This window comes from Sminthopsis crassicaudata, chromosome 2 (assembly GCF_048593235.1).
Source record: "Sminthopsis crassicaudata isolate SCR6 chromosome 2, ASM4859323v1, whole genome shotgun sequence".
In the NCBI taxonomy this organism is placed as follows: domain Eukaryota; kingdom Metazoa; phylum Chordata; class Mammalia; order Dasyuromorphia; family Dasyuridae; genus Sminthopsis; species Sminthopsis crassicaudata.
In genome coordinates this window covers 210,163,490-210,190,180 of record NC_133618.1, presented here as the reverse complement: position 1 = coordinate 210,190,180, position 26,691 = coordinate 210,163,490, and the positions used below count along the sequence as shown (strand labels likewise).

At 35.2% G+C, this 26,691-nt stretch overlaps 1 protein-coding gene across 2 annotated transcripts in view; it reads right to left on the bottom strand.

Annotated features, from left to right (window-relative positions):
• LTBP1 (latent transforming growth factor beta binding protein 1) overlaps positions 1–26,691 on the bottom strand; it is a 475,937-nt gene that overhangs the window by 298,619 nt on the left and 150,627 nt on the right. For both annotated transcript variants that reach the window (XM_074288158.1, XM_074288159.1), the window contains exon 4: positions 3,096–3,265. In XM_074288158.1, the coding sequence (XP_074144259.1) occupies positions 3,096–3,265 (170 nt within the window). The remainder of the gene's footprint in view (positions 1–3,095; positions 3,266–26,691) is intronic.

The window sequence follows — 26,691 nt, the reverse complement described above, 5'->3', positions numbered from 1 at the left end:
TTTTTTATATCCATTCTTTTTACTACTGTTCTAGATAATAAAAATAGCTAAAATTTATACAATGCTTTAAGGTTTACACAGTCTTTTCATATATTACATTATCTGATGTTTATAAAATCCCTGTAAATGGATGCTTTTAAAAATCCATTTATAGATAAGAAAATTGAAGCCCAAAAAAAGGTTAAGTGACTTGCCCAGATCCATAGTTTCTACTATGGATCCAATCTACTATGCCACCTAATTGCCTCTATAAACCCATCTGAAACAATGATGTTAGGCCAAAGTATGGTAACTCAACAGACTCTGATTATGAAAATAGCTTGTTAAAGCAATCTTCACAAGTCTTTTCCATTTTTCTTTGTAATCTTCTTTCCATTTTTATTCTTAAATGCCCATAAAATAACTTTGCTGACTTGGATCTCTTGCCAAGCTTTCTTTAAAAGGCTTTACTTTCCCATTTCTCTCCACCTGACCAAATAAATCTTATTTGTTGAGCAAGGCAAAAAAGCACAGAAGACACTTTTGTCAGTAAAATACAATATTTTTATTAATGAGTTGTTCCTATAATTGTTCCTACAGCGCTATTAGACGAAACTCTTCGGCAATAATGCACTGTCATGGTGAAGACTTCTAAATCCTTTTTCAACTTCCCTATACTTAAAGCATCACAGAAAATTAGATGAGAGGCATCTACTGGACATTAAAAGTTAAATGTAATAACTCTTAGTTCTTCATATCCAGGTTTCTTAAACCTTTCTCACTACTCCAACTTTGAGAAATACTCATAGTTAATTGGCAAAGTCAACAGAACATGGGAAATCATAATTGTACAATTCATAATGCATTGGCTGATTTAACAGTTTTTTCTTCATCAGGGCAATTGTTACCTATTGTGGAATTATTATTCTACATATAATTTAATAGATTTTCTAGAAGAAGTTAATTGATATAAAGTTTGTAGAAATTAAAACTCTGTTTTATTTTTCAGGATACATTAAGAAAAAGCTTTTACTTTCTTAACAAATATACAGAGATAGATAAAATCTGGCAAACACTTAACTAGATAATACTTTATGAATATTTCCCTTCAGGCAGGAACCTTTAAAACCAGGTGATTTATTTTAAGTTATGATTTAGAGTAATCCCCACTGAAGAGAAATGACAGACTATATATTAAGGACCCTGCTCTTTCTTTCTAGTTCTGTGACTTCTGGTCTCTTTTTCTTTTTTTCCCAGCCATTCAAATCCCACTGTACTGTCCTTCTGGTAGCTCATCAAGACTAACCTTCATCTAGTACATCAAGTATAATTTTCTCAAAAGATAAAACATACTCCTAACCAAACTATTTTGTACATAGTTTTAAACTGGGCATTGGGGTGACAAAATGGATAGAGCACCTAGAGATAGGAGGATCTCAGTTCAAATTTGGCCTCAGATACTTACTAGCAGTGTGACCCCTGTCCAAATCACTTAACCCTGTTTGTATCAGTTTCTTCACATGTAAGACGAACTGAAGAAGGAAATGACAAAACACTCTAGTATTGATGGGGGTTGAGGTCCCTTTAAGATTCCTTTCTAATTGCCCAACCCATGGCTGACCTTGATTCACAAATCCTGGTCAAAGGCATTCTTTGAATGTCCGGGCCCAATCCCACTATCAGCTCAGCTTCCCCCAGTCCTCACCTGATCTGAGCTAACTGAAAAGTCCTACCCCCCCCAAGAACTTGGGGGGCACCGCCCATCATCTTCTAGGTATAAAAGGGGCCAAGCCGGAGCCCTTGTTGCAGGAGTCTTCCCAGCCAACACATGGTATCCTTCCAGCCATGTAAGGGTTCCTGCCCATCCAGCGGCCACCTCTGGCCCTGGCGTCTTTCTAACTGAACTTTACTTCCAAATTCCTACAATAAACCTTTTATCTATCAATCTAGGTTTTTGGGCCTATAAATTCATTTTACAGGGGACACTGCACCTCATGGGATTATCTTCTTATCTATGCACCGAGAAATGGGGTTCCCCCTTTCCTTTCCCTCATTAGTATCTTAACCAAGAATGCTCCAAATGGGATCACGAAGAATTGGATGTGATTGAAACAAATCAACAAGAAAAACTGTTTTAAATTTCCAGACGTGGAGGGAAGAATACTTTGATATCCATTAAAGAATACTTCTTCCTTATCCCAAAAAAATTAGAAACCAAAATAAATCCAGAGTTTCTAAGTGCCAAATAGTAGCAAGAGAAAATCTCTTCAAATCATGCTTTTTTCAGTGTTGAAAGACAATTTTTTTCAGACTCACAATTCACATTCTCTTTCATTCCTTATAGTTCATTCAATCAATCAAACTGGAGTAGATCAGGAAGTCAGTGAAATTAGAATGCAAGCCTCAGGCTCTCCTGGTTGAATGGTTTGCCATTTCTGTGAAGGAACATTTTTCTGCACTGCCTGCCAGAAGACACTTGGTAATACCAAAACCACAAATCATCACATTCTCCACCCTTTGAGCCAGAACTTGTCCTGGAGTTTCCCACATTGTAGTATATTCACCATGTTGGGCACTGAGACAATAGTTCTTTACAAATACAGAATAAAACTACACATCATTTCCTCAATCTACCAAAAATGTGCTGATAATTAACATATTAAGTGCAGGGAAATTTTTCAACTGAAGCAAACCTTGCTAAGTTATGCAGGGAATTTTTAGACCTTACCCAGGAATGTGTTTTGGCTATCTTCTTGAAGAAGCTATTTTGTCAATGTAAGCTAGTCCCAGAGACAACCCCAATACTAGAACTGTTCCACAACGAGAAGCATTTCTTAGAAATGGAGACATCCCACAGAAATAGTCCTGTATCATTAAAGGTGAGTCAGGCTGAGTTACTATTTTTTGCCTTCCAAGGAAACTGCCTTGCCTTAAAATAGGAAACCATGCAAATGTCTGAAGCTTTTTTTTTTTTTTTTTAAAGAATTCACTTGAGATTTTTTTTTCTTACTTCATTTTCATTTACTCTAGCCTGACAAATAGAAGCCATAACACATCATCAACCCCTTTCACAAGTTAACTATTTTCAATTGGAATATTGCTGGCAGTGTACTCACACTGAAAAGGTGATATAATATGATCCTGCCTCATTCGTAGAGGTAATGAGCCTTCAGTGGACTGCTCTCCTGAAATCATTTTCTGAGCTGGAAAATACTTGGGCTTGATCATATACTCCTGCATCTGACCATGATGAATCATCAAATTCTGTGAGGAAAGGGGTGTCACTCTGTTGGAAACAAAAAAGAAAAAAGAAAAAATGAGGACAAGGAAGTAAATAATGGATACATGTGTTAACTAGGAAGAAAAGAATAAGAAATAAGTTAAACTTAGAGAGGAACATAAATTACATTCCAGGCTCAATTTTTCATTGAGTATCCTAGCCTACAATTCATGACATGTAAGAAACTAATAGCTTACTCTAAAAATCTTATACACAAAAATGAATCTGCTAGTCTCTATAAAAAGGAATATAGGGTGGACTATGATATCACTATGATATCAACTTGGTGGATTATACAGAAGTTTCAAGGCATCATTACAAAATGTCTTCATCTAAAACAAGAAATCTTGTTTTCTAAAACTATCTAAAACTAAGAAAATGTTAGTCAGAATTAAATCAAATGAGATACACACATGTATACACACAAACACAATGCTTTTTGACAGAAATGGTGGAAGAGTTGAGGAGATAACTGATGAAAAATCTATGTCCATGGCTTGTTGTTGAAGCTGATGTCATCATGATTACACTTCCATCATTATTCTATGTTTTAAAGCAGTCAGAATGGAAATTGACCTACTTGAATCCCTAGCTAATGTGTGGGATATGTAGAGCATCAACCTGATTCCAAATACAATAAAGAAATTCCATTTGAGAAGCCGAGTACACTCTTGAGTTAATGCAAGGTGAATCCAGACTTTAGAGGTTGTTCATCAAGTGTCTCTACAACTAGTAATGTCACATAACACTGGAAGAGTACTTCTAGAAGTCCCTGAATTCATAGGAGACTGAACCCACAGCAAGTGATATTTGTAGGATATTTTTGATATTTGCAGCAAGTGATAAGTGTAAGTCTAAAGATAGGAAAAGATGGAAGATCATGGAATTTGTTAATTTGCCTCTGCCCTTTTTTTCCATTTCATATTACTTGCACACATCTGAATTCTAGATGACCAAAGAGCTAAAGTACAAAAACAAGGGGGAAGAAAAAGTAAAAGATTTATTGAAATTTTGTTTGGCATGAGGGCAACCAAAATAAGATGGAGTAATCAGAGAAGAAACTTTGAAGTGGAGCTTGGAATTGAGGCAAAAAATGCCATAAAATATCAGAAAATGGAGATTAGAAAGGATGAAGCTGGATAAGTCCATAGAATTGCATCTGTCAAGAAAAGACTGACTTCCCTGGAGCCTTTCCTTCAGAAGCATCCTCTTCAGCAGACAGGATGTGTGGGCCATGACCCCACCTTTCTTCCCTCTTCTGATGCAATGCAGCTGTGAGCTCCAGGGAAGCTCTGGCACAAGATAGGGCCGAAACAGATGATTTCTAAGGACCCTTCCGGTTGTAAGAAGATGCTTCTTTGAAGATAATTTTTTTTTTAATATTTGAATACAAGTGGCATATTATCCACATGTTTGCAAGTATCCTTGTTCCATTAAAACCCTCCAAAACGATTAAAATGATTGTCCCTTAAAATAAACAAAATCTTAATCATTATCTTTCTAGCTTTTTAAAAACATGACTAGGATTTCTGCACATAACTGCTTCAATTTTTTTTTTACCATCCTTACTTAGTCCTGTATTCTTCTAGACAGTTTTCTTCTTCTGATTTTCCACCAATCTATTCTAGTGTACATTTCTGAGAATGGGATTATTAAATATTTTTTCTCTTATTCTCACAGTCCAAGATAGAATCAACTGAATATAACTAAAAATACACACAAACTGCTTCTTAAAATTAATTGCACAAAACCATGAACCAAGTATATTATCCACTTTCCCCAAAATAAGTATTTCTCAAGTATAGACCATCCTGAGGAATTTCAGGCTGATCATGTCAGTCTGTACTTATAGGTGTCATTTCTCCACTGCCTCACATAATACATTTTCCCTTCATTTACTACATCAGAAACATGCCAACGCTATATTTTATGCCCTCAGATCTATGTCCTCACAAAACTTCTTAATGTTAATAACTTCCCTGGGATTATCTCTATTTTGCCCTGTATATATTTTGTTTGTCAAAGTTGTTTACATATTGTCTCCCTTCATTAGACTATGAGTTCCTTGAAGACTGACTTCTTTTGCCTTTCATTATACATCCAATGTTTAGTACAATACATGGCACATAGTAGGTGTTTAATAAATGCTTGTTTACTTATCTTGGTAATCAGCTAACTTATTCATTAAATCCAGATAGTGTGGCATGCACCTGGCTTCGTACTATTAATTAAAGGAAAACTCCTAATGGGAGAAAATTCATACTAAACAGAAGAGGGAAGAGTACCCTGAGAAGCCAATAAGGAGAATTGACTTCAGATGACTGGACATGAGCATTATAAATAGTATATGATCTCTCACCAAAAGTAGTCAATAGAAAAATATTAAATCCATTTCAGCTCATTCTTGGTTGTTGTTGTTATTGTTTCTTTTGGTATCAACACAAAGACTTCTCAACATTTACTGTTTGATTGAAAAGGAGTATTTGTATAAAAGCAGTAAATAAGGTAATATAGTAAGTATCACTGGAGTATCCAGATTCCTCATTAAATTATTCACATTACTAATAAAAATAGGTATCTAATAAATACTTGTTGGGTTGGACATTAAGTTTGGGGTGACAAGAAGACATGTAAGTGGGAAAGTCTATTGGTAGTAGTTTAAAATGTGGGAATGCAGCTCAGGAGATGGGTTAGGAATGGGAATCTTTTATGGGAAGCTATCTGTACAGAAGTAACAGCTGAAATATTAAGAAGCAATGAAATCTTTAAGAAAGTGAACAGAGAAAATTAGAATGCCAAAACAGAAGCTTTCATTAAGACCAAGAGAAAAGTGAGTAAGGAAAGGATAGTCACACAGGTATGAAAACTAGTATGTATAGGATTAGGGAAGCCAAAATAAGCCTTCATTTCAAGCAGAAGGCAATAGATAATTGTGTGAAATGTCACAGAAGAAAAATAAGATGGATTAAAGGTCATTGGATTTGGCAATGAGAAAATTCATAGACGGCCCAGCAGAGTAGTAGAAATGAAGAGTCTCCTGGAAAAGAGAATAGTGAGGAAACAGGCAGTGATTTTAGGCAACTTCATTCAGGAGCTTTGGCAAAGAAGAGCAGCAGGATCCCATCAAGATTTCAAATAGTGGAAAGTCATGGAAGAATGCAACAGTACAAAATTCCTTTCCTTAAAACAAAACAAAACAAAACAAAAAAAGGATGAGTCACAAACTATTTGTGTTCCTACCTTCTTGAGTGGGAGTTTTTAGCAAAAGGAAGGTCTAAAATTTTCCACATTGCAATTAAATTCAGTATTAGATCTATGAATGGAGTTGGAGATTTTGGCAGAAACACAGATCCCTTTCTTGCTGAGAAAAGAGATCTCCTACAAACTATAGCCATGCTGTTGTTTGTAAATAATATAAAGGGGAAAACGGGAAGAGAGGAAGATGCAAGAGAAAGGTGAGGCTTAAATTACCTAAACCCTTAAAGGATATTTCCAAAGATATCTGCTTGTTGAGGACAACAGGTGGAATGAGATTCAGGAGTAGGCCATCAAAGGGTAAAAAATAATCAACTGATAAAACTAGAAATATCATTAAATCTAAGAACTGCAAAATTATTTAGTCCAATCATTATTTGATTTAAAATTTTCCTAAGGGGACTTTCAAACAATCTGTCATTTTTGTTTGAAGACTTCTAGCAAAAGAAAATTTCACCACCTACCATGATAACCCATTTAACTTTGGGAAATCTCTAATTATAAGAAAACTTTTTGAGTTTAAACTCTTTCTTCAGCTTACATTTATTACAAATAGTCCTGCCCTCTAGGTACAGAATAAATTTAATCTCTTTTTCACAACCAGCCACCCAAATACTTAATGGCATTTATCCTTTCTCTCCCGTATCTTCTTTTTTCTCAGTTAACTATCTCTTCTTCTTCTAATGATTCTCCCAATACCATGATAATCCTACTAGCCTGGACACTCTCTTCAGGAAATATTCTAACCACTGTCTTGGTTAACAAGAATACCCCATGACTGAACATAATATTCAAGATACAGATCCACTATAATGGAGTAGAGATCACTTTTTGTCATCTAGACCCTTTGCTTCTTTAAATAAAGCTTAATATTGACTCAGCTTTCTGGACAATCATACTGCTGACTCAGATTGAGTTTGTATTCCACTAAATTTCCAACTCTTTTAGCAAAATTATTTTCTAATCACAACCTCCCTAACTTATACTTATATAATTGATTTTCTTGAATCCAAGTATACAGCTTTACATTTATCTTTATTTGATTTCAACTTATTGTATTCAAGCCATCATTTTAAGCCAAGAAATATTTTAATACTAAATCTAACCCACAGTGTTAACTACTTTTTTTTGTTTAAGTTCAATTACAAATCAAATAAACATACTATAATTTAAGTCATCAGTAAAAATGTTGAAAACAATCAAAGGCAGATTAGTTACAAACTATTCATGTTCCTGGGGCATTCTAATAGAGACCTCTTCCCCCATGCTGACATCAATTTATAAGTTGGAATCTAGTCTGCATATACTTATATTGTTTTGTTATCTAGCTTTCTACTCTCCTTAAATACACAAGGTTAGCAGGAGACATTTTGTCAAATATTTTGCTGAAGTCTAAGTACAGTAAGTTTATAGCATTCCTTTATTACAACATAATAACCTGTCAAAGAAGGAAATAATATTAACATGGCACAACCTGTTCTTATTGAAACCATGCTGGATTTTATTGATCATTGCTACATTTTAAAATTTCTTTTTAAAAATATTCCTATTAGTAACGCATTCTAAAATGTTAATAGAAAGTGAATTCAAGCTCATTGAGATGAAATCTACAAATATTATCCTTTTAAAAAAAATCGAATATGCATTATCTCTCCCATTTTCTACTAGCTTTCAAAAATTGTATCTCCCAATTATTTCACTCTGCTGGAATATATTTTATTCCACCCTGGATTCATTGAGAGCAAGTTCCTCTCTGATCTTGCTAACTTGTCTTGGGTCTCTACCATTAATAGTTTGTTTTTTTTTAAATCCTTCCCATTCTGTAGATCACTCTCCTTAATAAAGAAAAAAAAAGGCAAAATAACAGTATATTTCTGATTATCCTTCATTATTACTAGGGTGTATGAGGTATTAAAAGAGAACTAGTATCTCTGGTATGAGGCTTGCTGAGCTCTTTTCAGAACTGCTCATCCACTATTGCTGTACACCTGTCATCCAACTTGCACCAACTTCTAAGAAGCTGTAACATTGCACAGCAGCCACAGCATGGTAAAATTGTTTGCAGGTTGAGGCATCAAATCCTGTCGGTGACTTAGGAGAAAATCTACTCTAAGAATGTGAAGACTTTCCTCCAGCAGGAAAAAAGTTTGTTCCTACAGCCTTGAAGACAGACAAAGCAGGTACTGTAAAATGTTTAGAGCTTGGTCAGACATCAAAGGTTTGATACCTTTGATGGTCATCCAGTGCATCCCAGGCTATCATCAGTCATCTTGACTTATCTTGCCACTGGACTCTGACAACTCTGGAAGAGAAAGTGAGGCTCACCTTACTTAAACTCAATTCATTCACAAGCCATGACATCACTTTGTGATGCCTTTGGTCCTCTTTGAAAACAAAGGATGAACAACAACTGTCACTGTCCAATTCACAGTTCTTTCTTTGATTTTCCTTTAGCTCACAATATGGCTTTTTTTTCTTTAAGCTTAGCATCTGTTTATTCTGAACTTGAGCACTTAATGACACAGCTTCTAATAGTCATTTACTTTGGTTAATGAATTCCCTGAACATATATTCATTGATTCATTAAGTCAATATTTTTCAAGTACCCACCCTTGAAGGCTCTGTGATAGGCACCAAAAATACAGTGAGAAAGACCAGTTGCTGCCCTCAACAAACTTAAGTTACACTTACAAGGAAGATGATATGGTGTGGGCAGGGACATAAAGATAATTTGGTCTAATCTGTCAGTGTAAGGAATTATGGAAGGGAGAGCCAGACAAAGTGTTAAATCAAATCTGAAGAGGAAGATAGTGTTAGTGACTGGGATGGAGGACAGAAAAACCACAAGGAGTCTGTGCCTCAATCAAACCTTAAAGTTAGATAAGTAATCTGAAAAGGCAGAGATTAGATGTTCCTGTTGGGTCTGCCCATGGCTATCTTTGTACCTTTCAGCAGAGAATCAGCAACTACTAGCAATTTTTTTTTTTTAAATAACAAGTGTGGGATGCTCTTTTATAGGAGCCCAAGACACTTTATCCGCAGGGGGTCTAGTTCTACCTTTGACTGATAAAGGAGAGCACAAACTAGAGCTCAAAAGAAGTTCATGATATATTGTTGTGTTTGTTGTTGTTGAAAAAGAACAAAAGATAATGGTCTTGGAATAAAGACTCCCTGAGAAAACACAAATGTTGAGTAAGTAATCCCATTAAAGAATTAGAAGAATTAGCTAAAAGGATCAATTACACTATAACAAAAAGGAGAGAAAACAAAAAATAGAAAAAGGAAAAAAAGAATAAATAACTTTTCTTGTGGTGAAAAAGAAATGTATAAATGCAAAAGTCAACAAGATATAATGAATAGAGAGTTAGTGTCAAGTCAGAAAGACCTGAATTCTGATACATAATGGTTCAGTCATCCCTGGACAAGTCACTTAACCAATTTCATTGCTCTCAAGCAACTCTCTGAAAGGTTTCAAGTTATAAAACAGTCACTCACACAGGTAGGTGAAGAATCCTTACAAGAAGTTCTTTATACCAATAAAATCATACATCCAGAGAACCCCCCCCATTCTCCCACACCCCCCCCAAATTAGATCTTGTTATTTGTTTATCTAAAGGCAAATTTTGAATGTGTGTGCTATTTAAGAACATCACAACTGTGTTAAAACCCTGGGAGAAATGAGATAATACATGAAATGTGCTTTGAAATGCCCTTTATAAAGGAGTGAAAAGTACTACACAAAGTAGTAGAACGTATATCACCATTATTGACACAAAAGGAAAGAAAATAAAAAAGGTAAAAATATTTTAAAAGGAAGAAAATGAAAACAGTGAAAATCTATTGTTTTTCTTTGGCTAACTTTCATTTTAAAGATATATTGCTTGTGGCACCACATTCTAACTAAAAAGAATGAAAGTATTCTTGAAGTAATCATTTTTGACTTTATTCAGAGCCTTAAAGAATAAAATAATGAAAATCTTGAGTTGCATCAATTATTTAATAGGAGTCCAAGAAAGGAAATTCTAGAGCAAAACTGTAAAACGATGAAAAGAGCAGTGAACTGTAACCAGAAGATCTTAGTTTCAACTCCTGCTTTTCCATTTATTATTCACATCACCTTGAACAAGCCACTTCACTTCTTCAGGACTCAGTTTCATCATTTATAAGATAAGCTCAGGTTGGACTTGTTAACTTCTACTGTTCCTTTGAGTTCTAAGTTTATGATCTTATGTAATATCAACTATTTCTAATATGCAATCTTATTTTCTGTGTTCAGTGTGGTAAAAATATATGTGAATCCAATATAGGCATACATATTTATACAATAATCTTGCTGCACAAGAAGAATCAGATCAAAAAGGGAAAAAATGAGAAAAAATAAAATTCAAGCAAACAACAAAAGAAATGAAAATGCTATGTTGTTATACATACTCAGTTCCCACAGTCCTCTCTCTGAGTGTAGATGGTTTTCATCATCACAAGATTATTGGAACTAGCTTGAATCATCTCATTTATACTTTACTTTTGATGGAATTAAATGCTGCCTTCTTAGAGATGGAAGAACTATGCTGCTGGTAAACCCTGTTCATTTTTCATTAAGCAGCTTTAAAATTTCCCCATCACTTTAATCAAATCAATCTTGATGCTGTGCAAGGGTTCTGAACCAGATGAACAAATGCAGCACTGTATACCAAATCTCTGAAACTACCCACTTCCTTTCTGCCCCAATGTTCTCAATTGTGTGTTGATTCAACTTTCCCTCCAACTTAGCAACAAACTGTTTCCACTCAGAAAAGTGCTCTAACCTGTTGATATTGATTCTTCTGATACTCATTTTGTCTTAAGAATCACCACTTTTGTTGAATGAGAAATTCAGCTCAGAGAGAATGTCTATATTCAGTCCAGCTCTCTGTACCATGTTATCGTCACTCTCACATTCTGTCTGTCTCTTCTCCTTATAATCACATTGTCTATTAAATGTCATTATTTGCTGTGAGGGTGCATCCATAAAAGTTTTATTATATTTTGGTAAACTGAAGACAGTGTTGGTAATGAGGTCATGAGATGCACAAGTCTTCGGTAATAAGTGATTATTGCTGTTGCTATTTCTGACTCCATTACTCCTAAGAACTCCTCGACATGTCTTGTAGTTTGCGCCTACTCTAGAATTAAAGTCATCCAGAATTATAAACTTGTCCTCTTTTGGCATACTAATGATAAGGAAATCTAGGTCTTCAAATAATTTTTTCTTTGACCTCATCAAGCATGGTGAGAGCATAGGCACTGATAGTGGTAGCATAGCATTTTTTTTTGCAGATGGCAATTATATTAACATGAAGCCTGCCATTAACTTCTTTGGAGAAGATATAGGTTTGTTGACAAGTTGACCAGTGATGGGGAGCACTGTGAAGCTAGCATAGATTAGTTTCGGTTACAAAATCTATGCTAGCTTCACAGTGCTCCCCATCACTGTGTCCAGTCCAGAAAATGTGCTATCCAACTCCAACTTCAATAAACTATTCTTGATTTACCAGCCTTGTTTCACTCAGGGTTGCTATTTTCAATTCATTTTCTGCTGAGTTTTCTCAAAACAAGAGATGTTCATACTTCTGGACTACTGGATTTCTTATTGTTCATAAGTATATGCACATTCCATATACCAATGGTGAGTGGAATCATCTTTGCAAAAGTTTTTGTGCATTTTTTGTGCTTCAACCACAGGGTAGGAAACCCGGGTAATTTGACCAAGGATAGATTAGATAAAGAAGACAATGTTAGAGCCAAACAGAGAAAGAAAATTATAGACCAATTTCCCTAATGAATTGATACAAAATTTTTAAAATATTAACAAAAATATTACAGTAACTTATTACTAATATACCCTCTGACCAAATGAGATTTACATCATGAATGCAGGTCTAGTTCAATATCAGGAAAACTATCAGCACAGTTAACCATATCAACAACAAAACATAGAAATCATATGATTATCCCGATATTTGCAGAAAAAAGCATTTGACAAAACACAATACCCATTCCTAATAAAATAAAATAAAAAAACACTAGAGAGCATAGGAATAAATAGAGTTGTTCCTAAAGTGTTAAGTAGCATCTATCTAAAACCATCAGAAAGCACTATATATAATGGGGATAAACTAGAAGCATTCCCAATTACATTGAGGTAAAATGATAAAATGGGTTGGGTGATGTCTTTTAACTTGCATATAAATTGGATTTAACTGAGGCAAAGATGCACAAAGTCCTCAGCCCCGTTCTTTCTTCCAGAGTTATCAAAGTCCAGTGGCAGGACAAAACTCAAAAGAATGATTATAGCAAAGGATGCAGTGAATGATCTTGGTATCTGTGATATCTAACCAAATTCTAAACACTCTAAAGAGTTTGTTTCCACCACCTTCAAGACTATTTTATTCTCATCTGTCTGTTCAGTCAAAGGAACTCTTTACATACCCAGAGTTGATTTCTCCCCCCTTCCCCTCCTCCCCCGCAACTTAACAAACAGATTTGAGGCCTCTTAGCTGCTTGCAACATGGTTTAGCCCATTTATCAAAATCAAAACCAAAATCATATTGTAGTCATTGTATTACAACTTGGAGCCACAAATGACCCTAATGGCAGATGGATACCAAGATACAAAGCAGCTCTGAAAAGGGCTCAGCAAGCTCTCACCCAAGAAATGCTAGTCTTCTCTTAATACCATGTACCCCATTGTTTGACTTAACTATACAATAAAACGTTTGACAAGTCTTGTCCTCCAAGCTGTTGTTAGACAGCATTTTTTTATCTGCTGCCGTTATTATTATTATTATTATTTTAAATTAATTTTATAATTATAAATTTTTTGACAGTATATATGCATGAGTAATTTTTTTATAACATTATCCCTTGTATTCATTTTTCCAGATTTTCCCCTCCCTCCTTCTACTCCCTCCCCTAGATGACAGGCAATCTCATGCATTTTACTGTGTTACAGTATAACCTAGATACAATATACGTGGGTAATCCACTTTTCTTGTTGCACATTAAGTATTAGATTCCGAAGGTATAAGTAACCTGGGTAGAAAGACAGTAGTGCTAACAGTTTACATTCATTTCCCAGTGTTCCTTCTCTGGGTGTAGCTGTTTCTGTCCATCATTGATCAGCTGGAAGTGAGTTGGATCTTCTTTATGTTGAAGATTTCCACTTCCATCAGAATACCTCTTCATACAGTATTGTTGTTGAAGTGTACAGTGATCTTCTGGTTCTGATCATTTCACTCAACATCAGTCATGCAAGTCTCTCCAAGCCTCTCTGTATTCCTGCTGCTGGTCATTTCTTACAGAGCAATAATATTCCATAACATTCATATACCCATAATTTACCCAACCATTCTCCAATTGATGGACATCCATTCATCTTCCAGTTTCTAGCCACTACGAAAAGAGCTGCCACAAACATTTTGGCACATACAGGTCCCTTTCCCCTCCTCAGTATTTCTTTGGGATATAAGCCCAATAGCAGCAATGCTGGATCAAAGGGTATGCACGTTTCATAACTTTTTGGGCATAGTTCCAAATTGCTCTCCAGAATGGCTGGATTCTTTCACAACTCCACCAACAATGTATCAGTGTCCCAGTTTTCCCACATCCTCTCCAACATTCATCATTATTTGTTCCTGTCATCTTAGCCAATCTGACAGGTGTGTAGTGGTATCTCAGAGTTGTCTTAATTTGCATTTTTCTGATCAGTAGTGATTTGGAACACTCTTTCATATGAGTGGATATAGTTTCAATTTCATTATCTGAGAATTGTCTGTTCATATCCTTTGACCATTTATCAATTGGAGAATGGTTTGATTTCTTATAAATTAGGATCAATTCTCTATATATTTTGGAAATGAGACCTTTATCAGAACATTTAACTGTAAAAATATTTTCCCAATTTGTTACTTCCCTTCTAATCTTGTTTGCATTATTATTGTTTGTACAGAAACTTTTTAGTTTGATGTAATCAAAATCTTCTATTTTGTGATCAATAATGATCTCTAGTTCTTCTTTAGTCATAAATTCCTTCCTCCTCCACAGGTCTTAGAGGCAGACTATCCTCTGTTCCTCTAATCTATTTATGATCTCATTCTTTATGCCTAAATCATGGACCCATTTTGATCTTATCTTGGTATATGGTGTTAAGTGTGGATCCATATCTAATTTCTGGCATACTAATTTCCAGTTTTCCCAACAGTTTTTTTCAAATAATTAATTTTTATCCCTAATGTTGGTATCTTTGGGTTTATCAAACACTAGATTGCTATAGTTATACCCTTTTTTGTCCTTTGTACCTAATCTGTTTCCACTGATCGACCAGTCTATTTCTTAGCCAATACCAAATGGTTTTGGTGACTGCTGCTATATAATATAGCTTTAGATCAGGTATACCTAGACCCTGGTGCCATTATTAAATGCTATCAGAAAAGTCAGAAGTAAATTTATTTCAAAGGGGTGTTTCTTCATAGCACACACACACTTATACACACACACACACACACACACATTTCTAAAATGTTCAGGTAAAAAGAGAACAAAAAAGGTAATGTGGGAAAATATTTTTAAACTTAATATAGTAATAAAAATAATAGCTAATATTTCCTCAGCACCTACTATGTACTAAACCCTATGCTAAGTGCTTTAAAAATCTTATCTCATTTGATCCACACAAAAACCTACAGAGATAGGCATTATTATTTTCTTGTCCTGGTGCATTTTTTTTAATGTAACAGTGATCAGACCAGACCATATCACCAAATGCAAACTTTGTAAAGAAGAATTTTGAAATCCTAAGGTAAGTTCAATAAACTTTTCCCCAAAGACCTTTGTTGTTTTTTCTCTTATAAATGCTGCTAAACTAGGTCACCTAAGTAATAAATACTGAGAACACTTAACCAAATTCTAACATCTGTTTCAATACTACTTTAGGGCTTGATCCAGCCGAAACAAAACATCCCCAGCCCTACAGTGCCTGCAAGGTCTACTAAGGCTGGAGATGCAGATTTCTTCTCAAGCCAATATATCCAGTGGAAAATCTGGCCTGCTCTGAACCATTGGAAGCAAACTGAAGAATTACTTAATATGAAACTGACTGAGATGGGGAAGAAATTCAGGACATCTAACTGTCTATTTTGGATCCACTATCATTTCCTACTGGATTACAAATAGAGAGTAAAAAAGGTCTACTTTACAAAGTCCAATTTTAGCTAGAGATATATAGATCTAGTCAGAGAATTTAGTAAAGCTCACAGTAATACTTTCCCAGCTTCCTTTCTATATTAGTAGAATTTTATTCTGCCACTTCTCTCCTATTTCTACTACAAAATTCCTGGAAATTTGTTCAGATTTGTGTGTGCAAGGAAAGAAAAGTGAACCTTAATGTGATAAATATGCTCTTAAAATCTGCACACAAATTAATGTTTTTTAAAATAAATCATTTACATGAATTTTGAACTTAATATTTTAAAAAGTATGTGATTCACTGAAAGAGGTGTGTTGAATACAAGGCCAATCTTGAAGTCAGGAAGATCTGGTTTTAAGTCCTCCTTCTGATTCATACTAATTATATGATTGAACAAGCCACTTAACTTCAGAACTCCTCAGGCAAGTTTCTAAGACCTTAAGTCAAGTCTTTACAGCTGATTTCAATACATTACTCCCTGTTCACATCCTCTACAATCCATCTAAACTTCCCTTTTTGGAGGTTTTTTAGATACAACACTTTCTCATCTCCCTACTTTGGCATCAACTGTCCTGTCCCATCTTCCCTACCCCAAAAAGTACTCGCTCTCCCCCTCCATAACCTCTCAAATTCCAGATTCCCTTAAAAGCTCCGTCCAAAACTGAATGGATGCCCATCAATCGGAGAATGGCTGAATAAAATGTGGTATATGAATGTTATAGAATATTATTGTTCTGTACGAAAAGACCAACAGGATGATTTCAGAAAGGTTTGGAGAGACTTACATGAACTGATGCTGAGTGAAATGAGCAGAACAAGGCAATCATTATACTCACAACAACAAGATTATATGATAATCAATTTTGATGGATGTGGCTCTCTTCAACAATGGGATGATTCAAAACAGTTCCAATTGTTCAGTGATAAAGAGTGACATTTACACCCAGAGAGAGGACTATGGGAAGTGAGTGTGGATCACAACATAGCATTCTCATTCTTTTTGTTGTTGTTTGCTTACATTTTGTTTTGTTTCTCATTTTTTCCTGTTTGATTTGATTTTTCTTGTGTAGCAAGATAATTATATAAATATGTATCCATTTATTGGATTTAACATATATTTCTGTTAGGATTACTAGGTGAGAACTCAGGTTGTCTGGACAATGACAAGGTGAGAATTCAGTTGTCTGGACAATTACAAGGTGAGAACTCAGGTCGACTTGATAGTTCTCTGGCTCAGATTCTAAGAGGAGCAACTCATTGGTTGGAGTACTTCTTCCCAGAAGCCCTTGCATTATCCCACACCCATTCTCTGGGAGGATAAAAGAGGCAACATTGGGCCTGGACAAGCAGTCTGGACTGGGGAAGGACAAGAGCTGGAGGAGATTCAGAGCCAGGATTCAGGAAGAAGAAGAGGCTGGCTGGAGGCTCCAGAAGCCTCCCAAGAAACCTGCTCATAGAGGAAAAGATTATGCAGAAAAGAAACCTCCTCCCAGAGAAGGATTACAACTGAGAGACCATCAGCTCATTACATATTTCTACCATGTTTAACATATATTGGATTACTTGCCATCTAGGGAAAGGGATGGGGGAAGGGGTGGAGAAATTGGAACACAGGATTTTGCAAGGGCTAATGTTGAAGAATTGTCCACCGATATGTTTTGAAAAATAAAAAGCTTTAATAAAAATATTTTTCTAGAAAAAGCTCAGTCCAAGTGTCACCTTCCATCTATAAGTGGATTCTCCACTCCAAATTTATATTTTTATTGCCAGACACCCATAATTCCACTGAGATAGGTAACTCCTGAGGAAATGCCCTCAACCAATACAGATGAGTGCCTTCCTTTTAACTTAGAGTTTTGCTAGAGCTGTAAGAGATTAAATGTAAGAGATTAAATGACTTTCTCTGGATCATATAAACCATTATGTACCAGAAGTAGAATTGAACACAAAAGTGAACACAAAGTCTTCTGGTTTCCAGGCCCTCTTCTCTCTAATGCATCACACACACACACACACACACACACACACACACACACACACACACACACACACAGAAAGACAGAGAGAAAGAAACAGATAGAGAGAAGATTGTTCTTTTAAGTACAGCATTCTTTGGTAAAGAGGGACCTGGGTTTAGTTATAGTATCTAAATTCTAATCCGAATTCCCTGGGTAACTCAAGGCAATTCTCCTCACCTTTCTCTCAGCTTCACTTTACTCAACTGTAAGATGAAGGAGTCGCATAAGATGACTCACTTCTAAATCAATTTTCCTAAGATCTTCATCATACTTGTGATTAAAAATAATTATTTTAAGCATTACCCTTTCCAAAAAGCATATAGTTTTAGTAGATATCCTTAACTTTAAAGGATAAATCTTTTCCTATAGCGATTCAAGCTTGAGAAGGAAATTCTCTACTTCTTCAAGTGGAAAAGTACTTTGGGAGAAAATAATCTGGTCTTTCCTGGGGTCCCTGAAGTTCTAAGGCTGATTTTGATTCCAGAACTGAAACTGATTACACATTCAATATAGGGAAGAATACCAAAGTATTATTTAAAACACAATCCTCACATTACAGGTTAAAATAAAAACATCCATAGGTACTTAGGATGCTACAGAAATGCAAATGATGGTCAAGGCAGGATGGCCTTTACTACACAGAGGATATTAAAAAGCAAAGAGAGCCATTGTCCCTGTACAGTTTTTTTTTTCTACATAGGGAATTTGTAAAAATAAATAATGTACAATATGTTACAAATATGAAACAAATATAGTCTTATGTTTACATATTATTTAATATGACATATCTTCTTAATAAAGGCAGCAAAGCAGGGTGAATACAGGACTGATCTTGAGGCGATAAAGACCTGTATTCAAATCCCTTCTCTTGAAAATATTTTTATGTGTCTAGAAGAGGAAAGTGACTTAACTCTCTAGAAATGAAAGTTAAAGTTGTTAACCTACATTCATAGAGAGACCATAAACTCAGAGAGTTCCCAATTAATTACAGGTTCAGACCAACTGTCCTTGTTCCCACCCCCCAAAAACCTTCTCTCCTTCAAGATCACTAGTCCAGATTATAATATGATTTTTATATATGATATTGGTCAGAACAGAAACATTTTTATGTTAATTTTTTAATAATTAGATTATCTAGGGAGTAGCCTGGATCTGTTTTATATTTTGTTTCATAGCAACTATTGCTTGTAAGAGGACAAGTGTAGGGTACAAAGTTGGAAATGATCACATTTTATTATTCAAGTTCACATTTAGTAATGGAATAAGAAAAAAGGGGGGGAAGATGTGCTCTTCAGAAGAACTTACTAAAAGTAATTTATTTCATTTGGGAAGATAGAATTACCTAGTATATTAGCTCAATAAATGCCATGTGCAAGTCATCTCATTAAAAAAATTCCATTTGGCCTCCATTTGATTCTAAGATCAAGAGAAATTCAACACATTTCTGGTAACTGAGGAACTGGTTTTAAAAAACCCAAATACATTCTGAAGTGAAATAACATCATTATATGGTACTCACATAATACTATAAACCAAGTACAGTAAGTGCATTTATATAATTCCCTTGATAATCTGTAATTCATGTGATAATAGTCAAAGCTCTAGATTTTTTCAGGAGGCCAGTAATAACCCTACTGATGAAAAGTAGTCTTCATCCAACTAGAAAATTTCTTAGAGGTGAACTAGTCTAAACCTCTCATCAATATCATCACCATCATCATTATCACTTGTATTTAGGCTTTATGATTTGCATTTCTGCATACCATTTCTTTTAATTTTCACAACATTCCTGTAGCTTGTGTGCTATTATTTTATTCATTTTCCAAATGAGGAAACTGAGGCTGAAAGCAATTATGGGATACTTGCCCAGGGTCACACAGATAAAAATTATCTTTGGCAGGATTTGAACTCAATCTCCTGACTGTAAATCTAGACTCTACCCAATGTGCCACCTACCCATCTATTTTATTAAATAATAAAATAGTGAGTCTCTCTTCTCCTAGTGAAATGTTCTTTCAAGTATACCATTTTACCTTTCGCAGATTGAACAGGAAAGAAATATCAGAGAGAGGGACTCCTAGGAGTAAAGTGACTCCTGTGGGCAATGGACCCTAAATCTTGGTCCTTCTTTTAATGTGCTAAGTCATTTAAACGATTTGAGCCTAGAAAAAAAGATGAATAGCTAGATAGACTATTTCTCCCAGAGGTGGCTGTGAAAAATTACCATTAAAAATAATTGTGTAATAGTTTGAAAATATTAAGAACTATAAAAGGCTTTTTGAAAATTATATATCATTAACTGGCATTGCTAACACTTAGCCTTTTATTGCCAGGATTCATTTATCTTGTTAAAACCTCATTTTACATCTTTCAGCCCAAAAATAAACAATCCAAATGGGACACTGGTGATGCTAAATCCTAAGCTCCAATTTGTCCATGCACTTGAAAAGCAAATAAAAAGGCTAGAGATTTCCTCATCGCCAAGATGTACTTCTATCAAGAGACATTCAATAAACGCCAAGGCAGTCTTATGAGATCATGGTCATCATAGTTATTATTATTGTAATTTTACATTCATATAATAACTCTCCTCTGTGGAGTTCAATTAGTTGGCTTCTGATCCCCATAGCTTCACAACCATTGTTTTTCCTCAACAGAAATAATGACATGCTTTTTTTAAAACCCAAAGAACAAAAGTAATCTTTGTTTATTTATCTGAGTTATAACATGCACCCATTGCCTAGGGTCTTAAGTATGTATCCAAGAGAACACTTTGGCAGCATCCACATTGGCAAATGAAGTGCCGTGGGAAGGTACAAGCATTAAATAATGAAAAATAAAAGCTTTCAGCAGGCATATCTTAACTGCCAGAAAATTTTTGCCAAGAAAATGTTTCAAAAAGTTTGGGTTGTCCTAACTGTACAATTCCTTCTTCCTTTCTTTTTTTTTTTTTTTTTTCAAATGTTTCCACTAGGCAACAACTAAAGTTCTTTAGAATTCTTACAGATATCACTTTGAAGGAATGGGGAACTAAATGTAAAAATTTAGAAAAGGCATTAATTTCTATTTGGTCCATTCTAATTTTTAGGGAATTTGTTACTGGGATAAGGAAACAATAAGAATTCTTAAAACAAAATCAAAGAAATGAGAAAATAGAGGAAAAATAAGATACCTTGTATCAAACAATTGACCTAGAAAATAAATCAAAGGAAGAGGAGTTAAGAATTATAAGATTACCTGAAATCCATACTTAACACCCATAAAAAAGACAAACCTGAATATCATATTTAAGTATGCATAGACAAAGTAGAACAAAAGGTCAATGTGAAAACAGAATCAACCAAAATCATCTTTTGAATGAAACCCCAAAATGGAAACTTCCAAGAACATCATAGCCAAAATCCTGAGTTTCCAGACAAAGGAAGAAAATTTGCAAATAGTAAGGAAGAAAGAATTCAGTAATAAGAAAAAAAATCAGGATTACATAGGCTTCACCAGCAATCACTCACTATAAAGAAGTGGAGAACATGGAATGAGATAGTCAAAAAGGCAAATGCTAATAATAATAGTAATAGTAATAGCCAGCAAATAAAATATCCAGCAAAACTGAAATATATTTCTAACAGTAAAAACATATATTAAGTAAAATAGAACCATTTAAAACATTTTTAATGAAAAAAGTGAGAGATAAATCATTGGCCAATTTGATTACAAAGAATAAAGAGGAAAATGATTGAGGAAATAAAAGAAACTATTAGAAATTATTTTGCCTGACTACATAACAATAAAAACAATAAAATATTAAATAAATGGCCATTTAAAAAGAAAAAAATACCCAAAATAATAGAACAAAAAATACAATTTAATTCAATTTCAGAGGAAAAATTGATTAAGTCACAAAAAACAACTTCCAAAAAACAACTTGCAACACCTGGCAGATTCAAAAATGAATGCTACTAAATTTTCAAAGAACAACTGATTCTAACATTACATAAACTGTTTGCAAAAATAGCAAAAGATGTGATTCTGACAAGTTTCTTCTTTGATACACATGTGGTCTTTATACATAAGCCAGGGAGAATTAAAATAGAACAATAAAACTACAGATATTTCTGATGTAACACAGAAGCAAACATTTAAAATAAAATAATAATAAAGGGGATAAAATAATATTCCATCAAGATTATACACTATGAACAAGTTGGGTTCATATAGGAATTAAGTATTGATTTTCTGATTTAACATTAAGAAAATTGTTAGGATTACTAAGTGAGAACTCAGGTTGTCTGGACAGTGACAAGGTGAGAATTCAGGTTTTCTGGACAATTACAAGGTGAGAACTCAGGTTGACTTGATAGAGGGGGCAAAGCTCATTGGCTGGGGTGGTTCTTCCCAGAAGCCCTTGCATTATTCCACGCCCATTCTCTGGGAGGATAAAAAGAGACAGCCTGGGCGCAGAGAGCAGATCGGCCTGGAGAAGGATAAGAGCTGGAGGAGATTCAGAGCCAGGATTCAAGAAGGAAAGGACTCTCTGCATTACATCAGGCCTGACGGGGCTCTCTGCAGGAAAGGAAGTCACTTCTTTGGACAAGAGTTAACAGCAACTGCCTGGAGACAACGGTTCGTTACAGGAAGAAGAATCTGTCTGAGAGATTTGAGTAGACACAGCAGATCTCTTCCCAGAGAGCGATCCAGCAGCTTCTGGAGACAACAGCACGTTACAATTTTGGCGTCCACACGTGGGGCAAGGACTTTTGCTTATCCTGACAAGAGGAGCTAGACCAGACCTTCGCAATTTGGCGCCCGAACAGGGACAGATACGGTCCTGATTCCAGTGGAAAAGCCTCCCATCCAGATCTCAGTCTCTCTGACCCAGAACCGTGAGTAACGAGGAAACTTTGTTAAAGATTAAGTGAGTGTGCTAATAGATAAATAAGGAACTTGTTAAGGACTAAACCAGGAATCTCTTATAGCTGAAATGGGGCAAACACCTTCTGTTCAAGGAAAATGTTTAGAGAGCATCATCAAGGTTATGAAAAGCCAAGGATTGATTATAATTTTAGAGGAGATTACTGAACTTTTAAGAACTGTGAAGGTTATATGTCCTTCTTTTTCTCTGGAAGAAGAATTGGATCCAGATGAATGGGAATTAGTAGGAAAGCAATTAGGTGAACACTACAATTCCAGGCCAAACTCAATTTCCAAAGATACAATTCATATATACAATGTAATCCAATTGGCTTTAAAAAATGTTATTCTAAAGGAAGAGATGAAGGAGCAAAATGGGGAGGTGTCAACTAAACTAGGTGAAAAGGATGAATCAGATAACAATGAAGTTAAGTACAATTCTGAGCAACAGCAACAGGAGCACCTCCCATCTCCTCCCTCAATTAACCCTTCAGGGGTGGAGCAAGAAGGAGGAGAGGAAGAGGCAGAAACACAAACAGAATTGTCTGTGAAGCAGTCTAAGCCTATGACAAGATTAGAAAAAGCATTGGTTAAAGCTAAGAGAGAAGGACAGGATATAAGTGATTTTATACATGCTTATCCTGTGATTGAAAATACTGACTCTGTAGGTAAAAAAAGGAGAAGATATGCACCTTTAGATTTGAATAAAATTAAGGATTTGAAAAAAGGTTGTACCCTTTATGGGGCTACATCAGCTTATGTTAAAATGTTACTAGATGGTTTGTCTTATGAAGTCCTAACCCCGAATGATTGGAAATCCATAGCAAGGATATGCCTGGAACCTGGAGAAAATTTATTATGGCTTTCGGAATTTCATGAATTATGTAAAATTCAAGTCAGATGCAATTTGGAAATAGGAGTTAACACACAATTCACTTTTGAGCACTTAGCTGGTGAAGGTCGGTATGGAGAGAATTCAGAACAGACTGATTATACCATGACAATATATGAACAAATTGCTAAGGCTGCAATAAAAGCTTGGGGTGTCCTTCCTGGACAGAAAGATCGCGGAGAGGCTTTCACTAAAATACAGCAAGGTCCCAATGAACCTTTTGCAGATTTTGTGGGACGTTTGCAAACTGCTGTTAAAAGAACTATTGGAGAAAATTCAGCTACAGAAATAATGACCAGACATCTGGCTAAGGAAAATGCCAATGAGATTTGCAAAAGAATTATATGGGGATTAGACAAAGATGCTCCTTTAGAGGAGATCATAAGACGCTGTGCTACAGTGGGAACAAATGCTTTTTACACCCGGACAATGATGAATGTGGAAAGGCAGGGTCCCTCCTGGCAAGGGACTTCTAGAGAAACTCGGCGATGTTTTCAATGTGGAAAAATTGGACATCTAAGAGCTCAGTGTAGATTTGGAGATACAGTGAAAAGACAGGGTGAGAGAAGACCTAAAACCCCATGTCCAAAATGCAACAGAGGATTCCATTGGGCATCAGAGTGTAGAATAATTCAGGGAAATAGGATGAGGGGCCCAGGTCCAGGGCCCCAGGCAAAAAAGACTTGGGGCATGATGGCAGCTGATGTTACACCTAAAGAGCCTTTAGAAGGCCAGGACTCTGATTTAATCAATCAGCAGAGAAGCAATCACATGGCAGAAAGGGATTACCTGATAAGTCAGTCAAAAGGCAATCAGATTGCAAAAATGGATTACACTTGGGGAGAATACAGGCCTTTTAAACCAACAGGGCTGTGCCCAGTGCAAACAACTCAAATGTAATTGTCAGATGATGAGAAGAGATTTAGAAAGTGGTAAATACAAGGAAATTAGATAGGTTAACTGCCTGGGAGAGAGGGTTTGCTTGTATTTCTTCAGCAAGAGAAGGAATCAGATGGGTGCCAACAAGTCATATTCGCCTTGTCCATCAGAGAGAGATAGAAAAAGAGAAAGACCTCAAAATAAAGGAGAAGATCTAAGAAACATCTGACACTGAAAGAGCATGGCTAATAAGAAGACTGTTAAAGAACTTTAAAACCAGCAGGAATCATTGGACTTCCTCACACAAGATGAGACTAATGGACAATGGACTTATGGACATTTATAAATTTTCAATTTATGATTATGTTATATACTTCTAGCATGTGTTACGTTACTATGTTACTATGTACTTATGTAATTTATGTAATTATCTGTAATACTTCCCATATTGATGGATTTATGTTTCAAGGTCATTTATGTAATTATGTGTAATACCTTCCATATTGATGGATTTATGTTTCAAGGTCATGACTGTCCTATGTTCTAAATCAAAAGAAAGGGGGAGATGTTAGGATTACTAAGTGAGAACTCAGGTTGTCTGGACAGTGACAAGGTGAGAATTCAGGTTTTCTGGACAATTACAAGGTGAGAACTCAGGTTGACTTGATAGAGGGGGCAAAGCTCATTGGCTGGGGTGGTTCTTCCCAGAAGCCCTTGCATTATTCCACGCCCATTCTCTGGGAGGATAAAAAGAGACAGCCTGGGCGCAGAGAGCAGATCGGCCTGGAGAAGGATAAGAGCTGGAGGAGATTCAGAGCCAGGATTCAAGAAGGAAAGGACTCTCTGCATTACATCAGGCCTGACGGGGCTCTCTGCAGGAAAGGAAGTCACTTCTTTGGACAAGAGTTAACAGCAACTGCCTGGAGACAACGGTTCGTTACAGGAAGAAGAATCTGTCTGAGAGATTTGAGTAGACACAGCAGATCTCTTCCCAGAGAGCGATCCAGCAGCTTCTGGAGACAACAGCACGTTACAGAAAATCATAAACAATTAACTATACTGAAATTTAAAAAGTAAATGACTATATTAATAGACTTATATGTATCAATGCAGAGTGACATAAGCAAAACCAGAATAATTTCTTATTATTAATATTATAAATAAAATTTAGAAGTTTTATAAACTATAGAAGAGTGAAATAAGCAGCACCAGAATTAATATAACAACACTATAAAAAAGAAACTGTGAATACTATAAAACATTATCAATACAATAACCATTCATGATTCCAGATCATAGATAAATATACCATAAATGTGGCATAAATCGAAAGATGAAAAATCTAAGAGGAAAAATAAAATATTTCTAATTTGTATACTAACAATAATTTTTATTGTTTGACTATGTATTTGTCACAAGGGATTCATTTTTATTTTCTTTTTCTCCCAAAGGGATATAAAGAATTTTAGGGGAAAAAAGTGATTTCTGTTCCTTTTTTTAACTTAAAAATGGAGAGATCAGGAAGTCCTTCAGACAGACAATGTTGCATATGTCTTAATATGGAGGAAGGTGGAAATTAGAACATTTATTAAGACCATTTGTTAAGTGCTTTCCACATGCCATTGCTGTACTAACTGTTTTACAAATATCTTCTCTCGTCCTCATAATAGCATTAGGAGATAGGTTCTATTAACACCCCATTTTATATTTGTGGAAACTGAGACAGAGATTAAGTGACTTGTTTGCCTAGGATCACATAGTAAGGGATATCCAAAGCTTTATGTGAACTCTGATTTTTCTGATTCTAGGCCCAGAGTTTTATCTATTGTGTCAGCTAGATGAGGTCCTGGTATTATTAGTTTTACTTTATTGTTTTCTTTTGATATTTCTCATGAAATAAATGTTTATAATATTTTAAAAGTTGGTAAATAATTTTAAAAAAAAATAATATAGGAAGAAAAAGGGGTTAATAACCAATACCTCTTGTATTTAACAATTGCAACTTCTATAAAATAAGATATTCATTCTTATTCTCAAGTATTTCTTTGAAAATATTTTATTGAAAGAAAAAATTTATTCCCCAATTTCAAATCTATTAGTACAACCAAATAAAATGTTACAGGACAGATAAGATATTTTACATTTAAATAATTACCGCCATGTGATAATACATATCTTTTTTATGTTAGATGCTATACTTAAAATAATCCAACTCACTTGCATATCATGGCATCACCTCTTTGATGTCATGATCCTC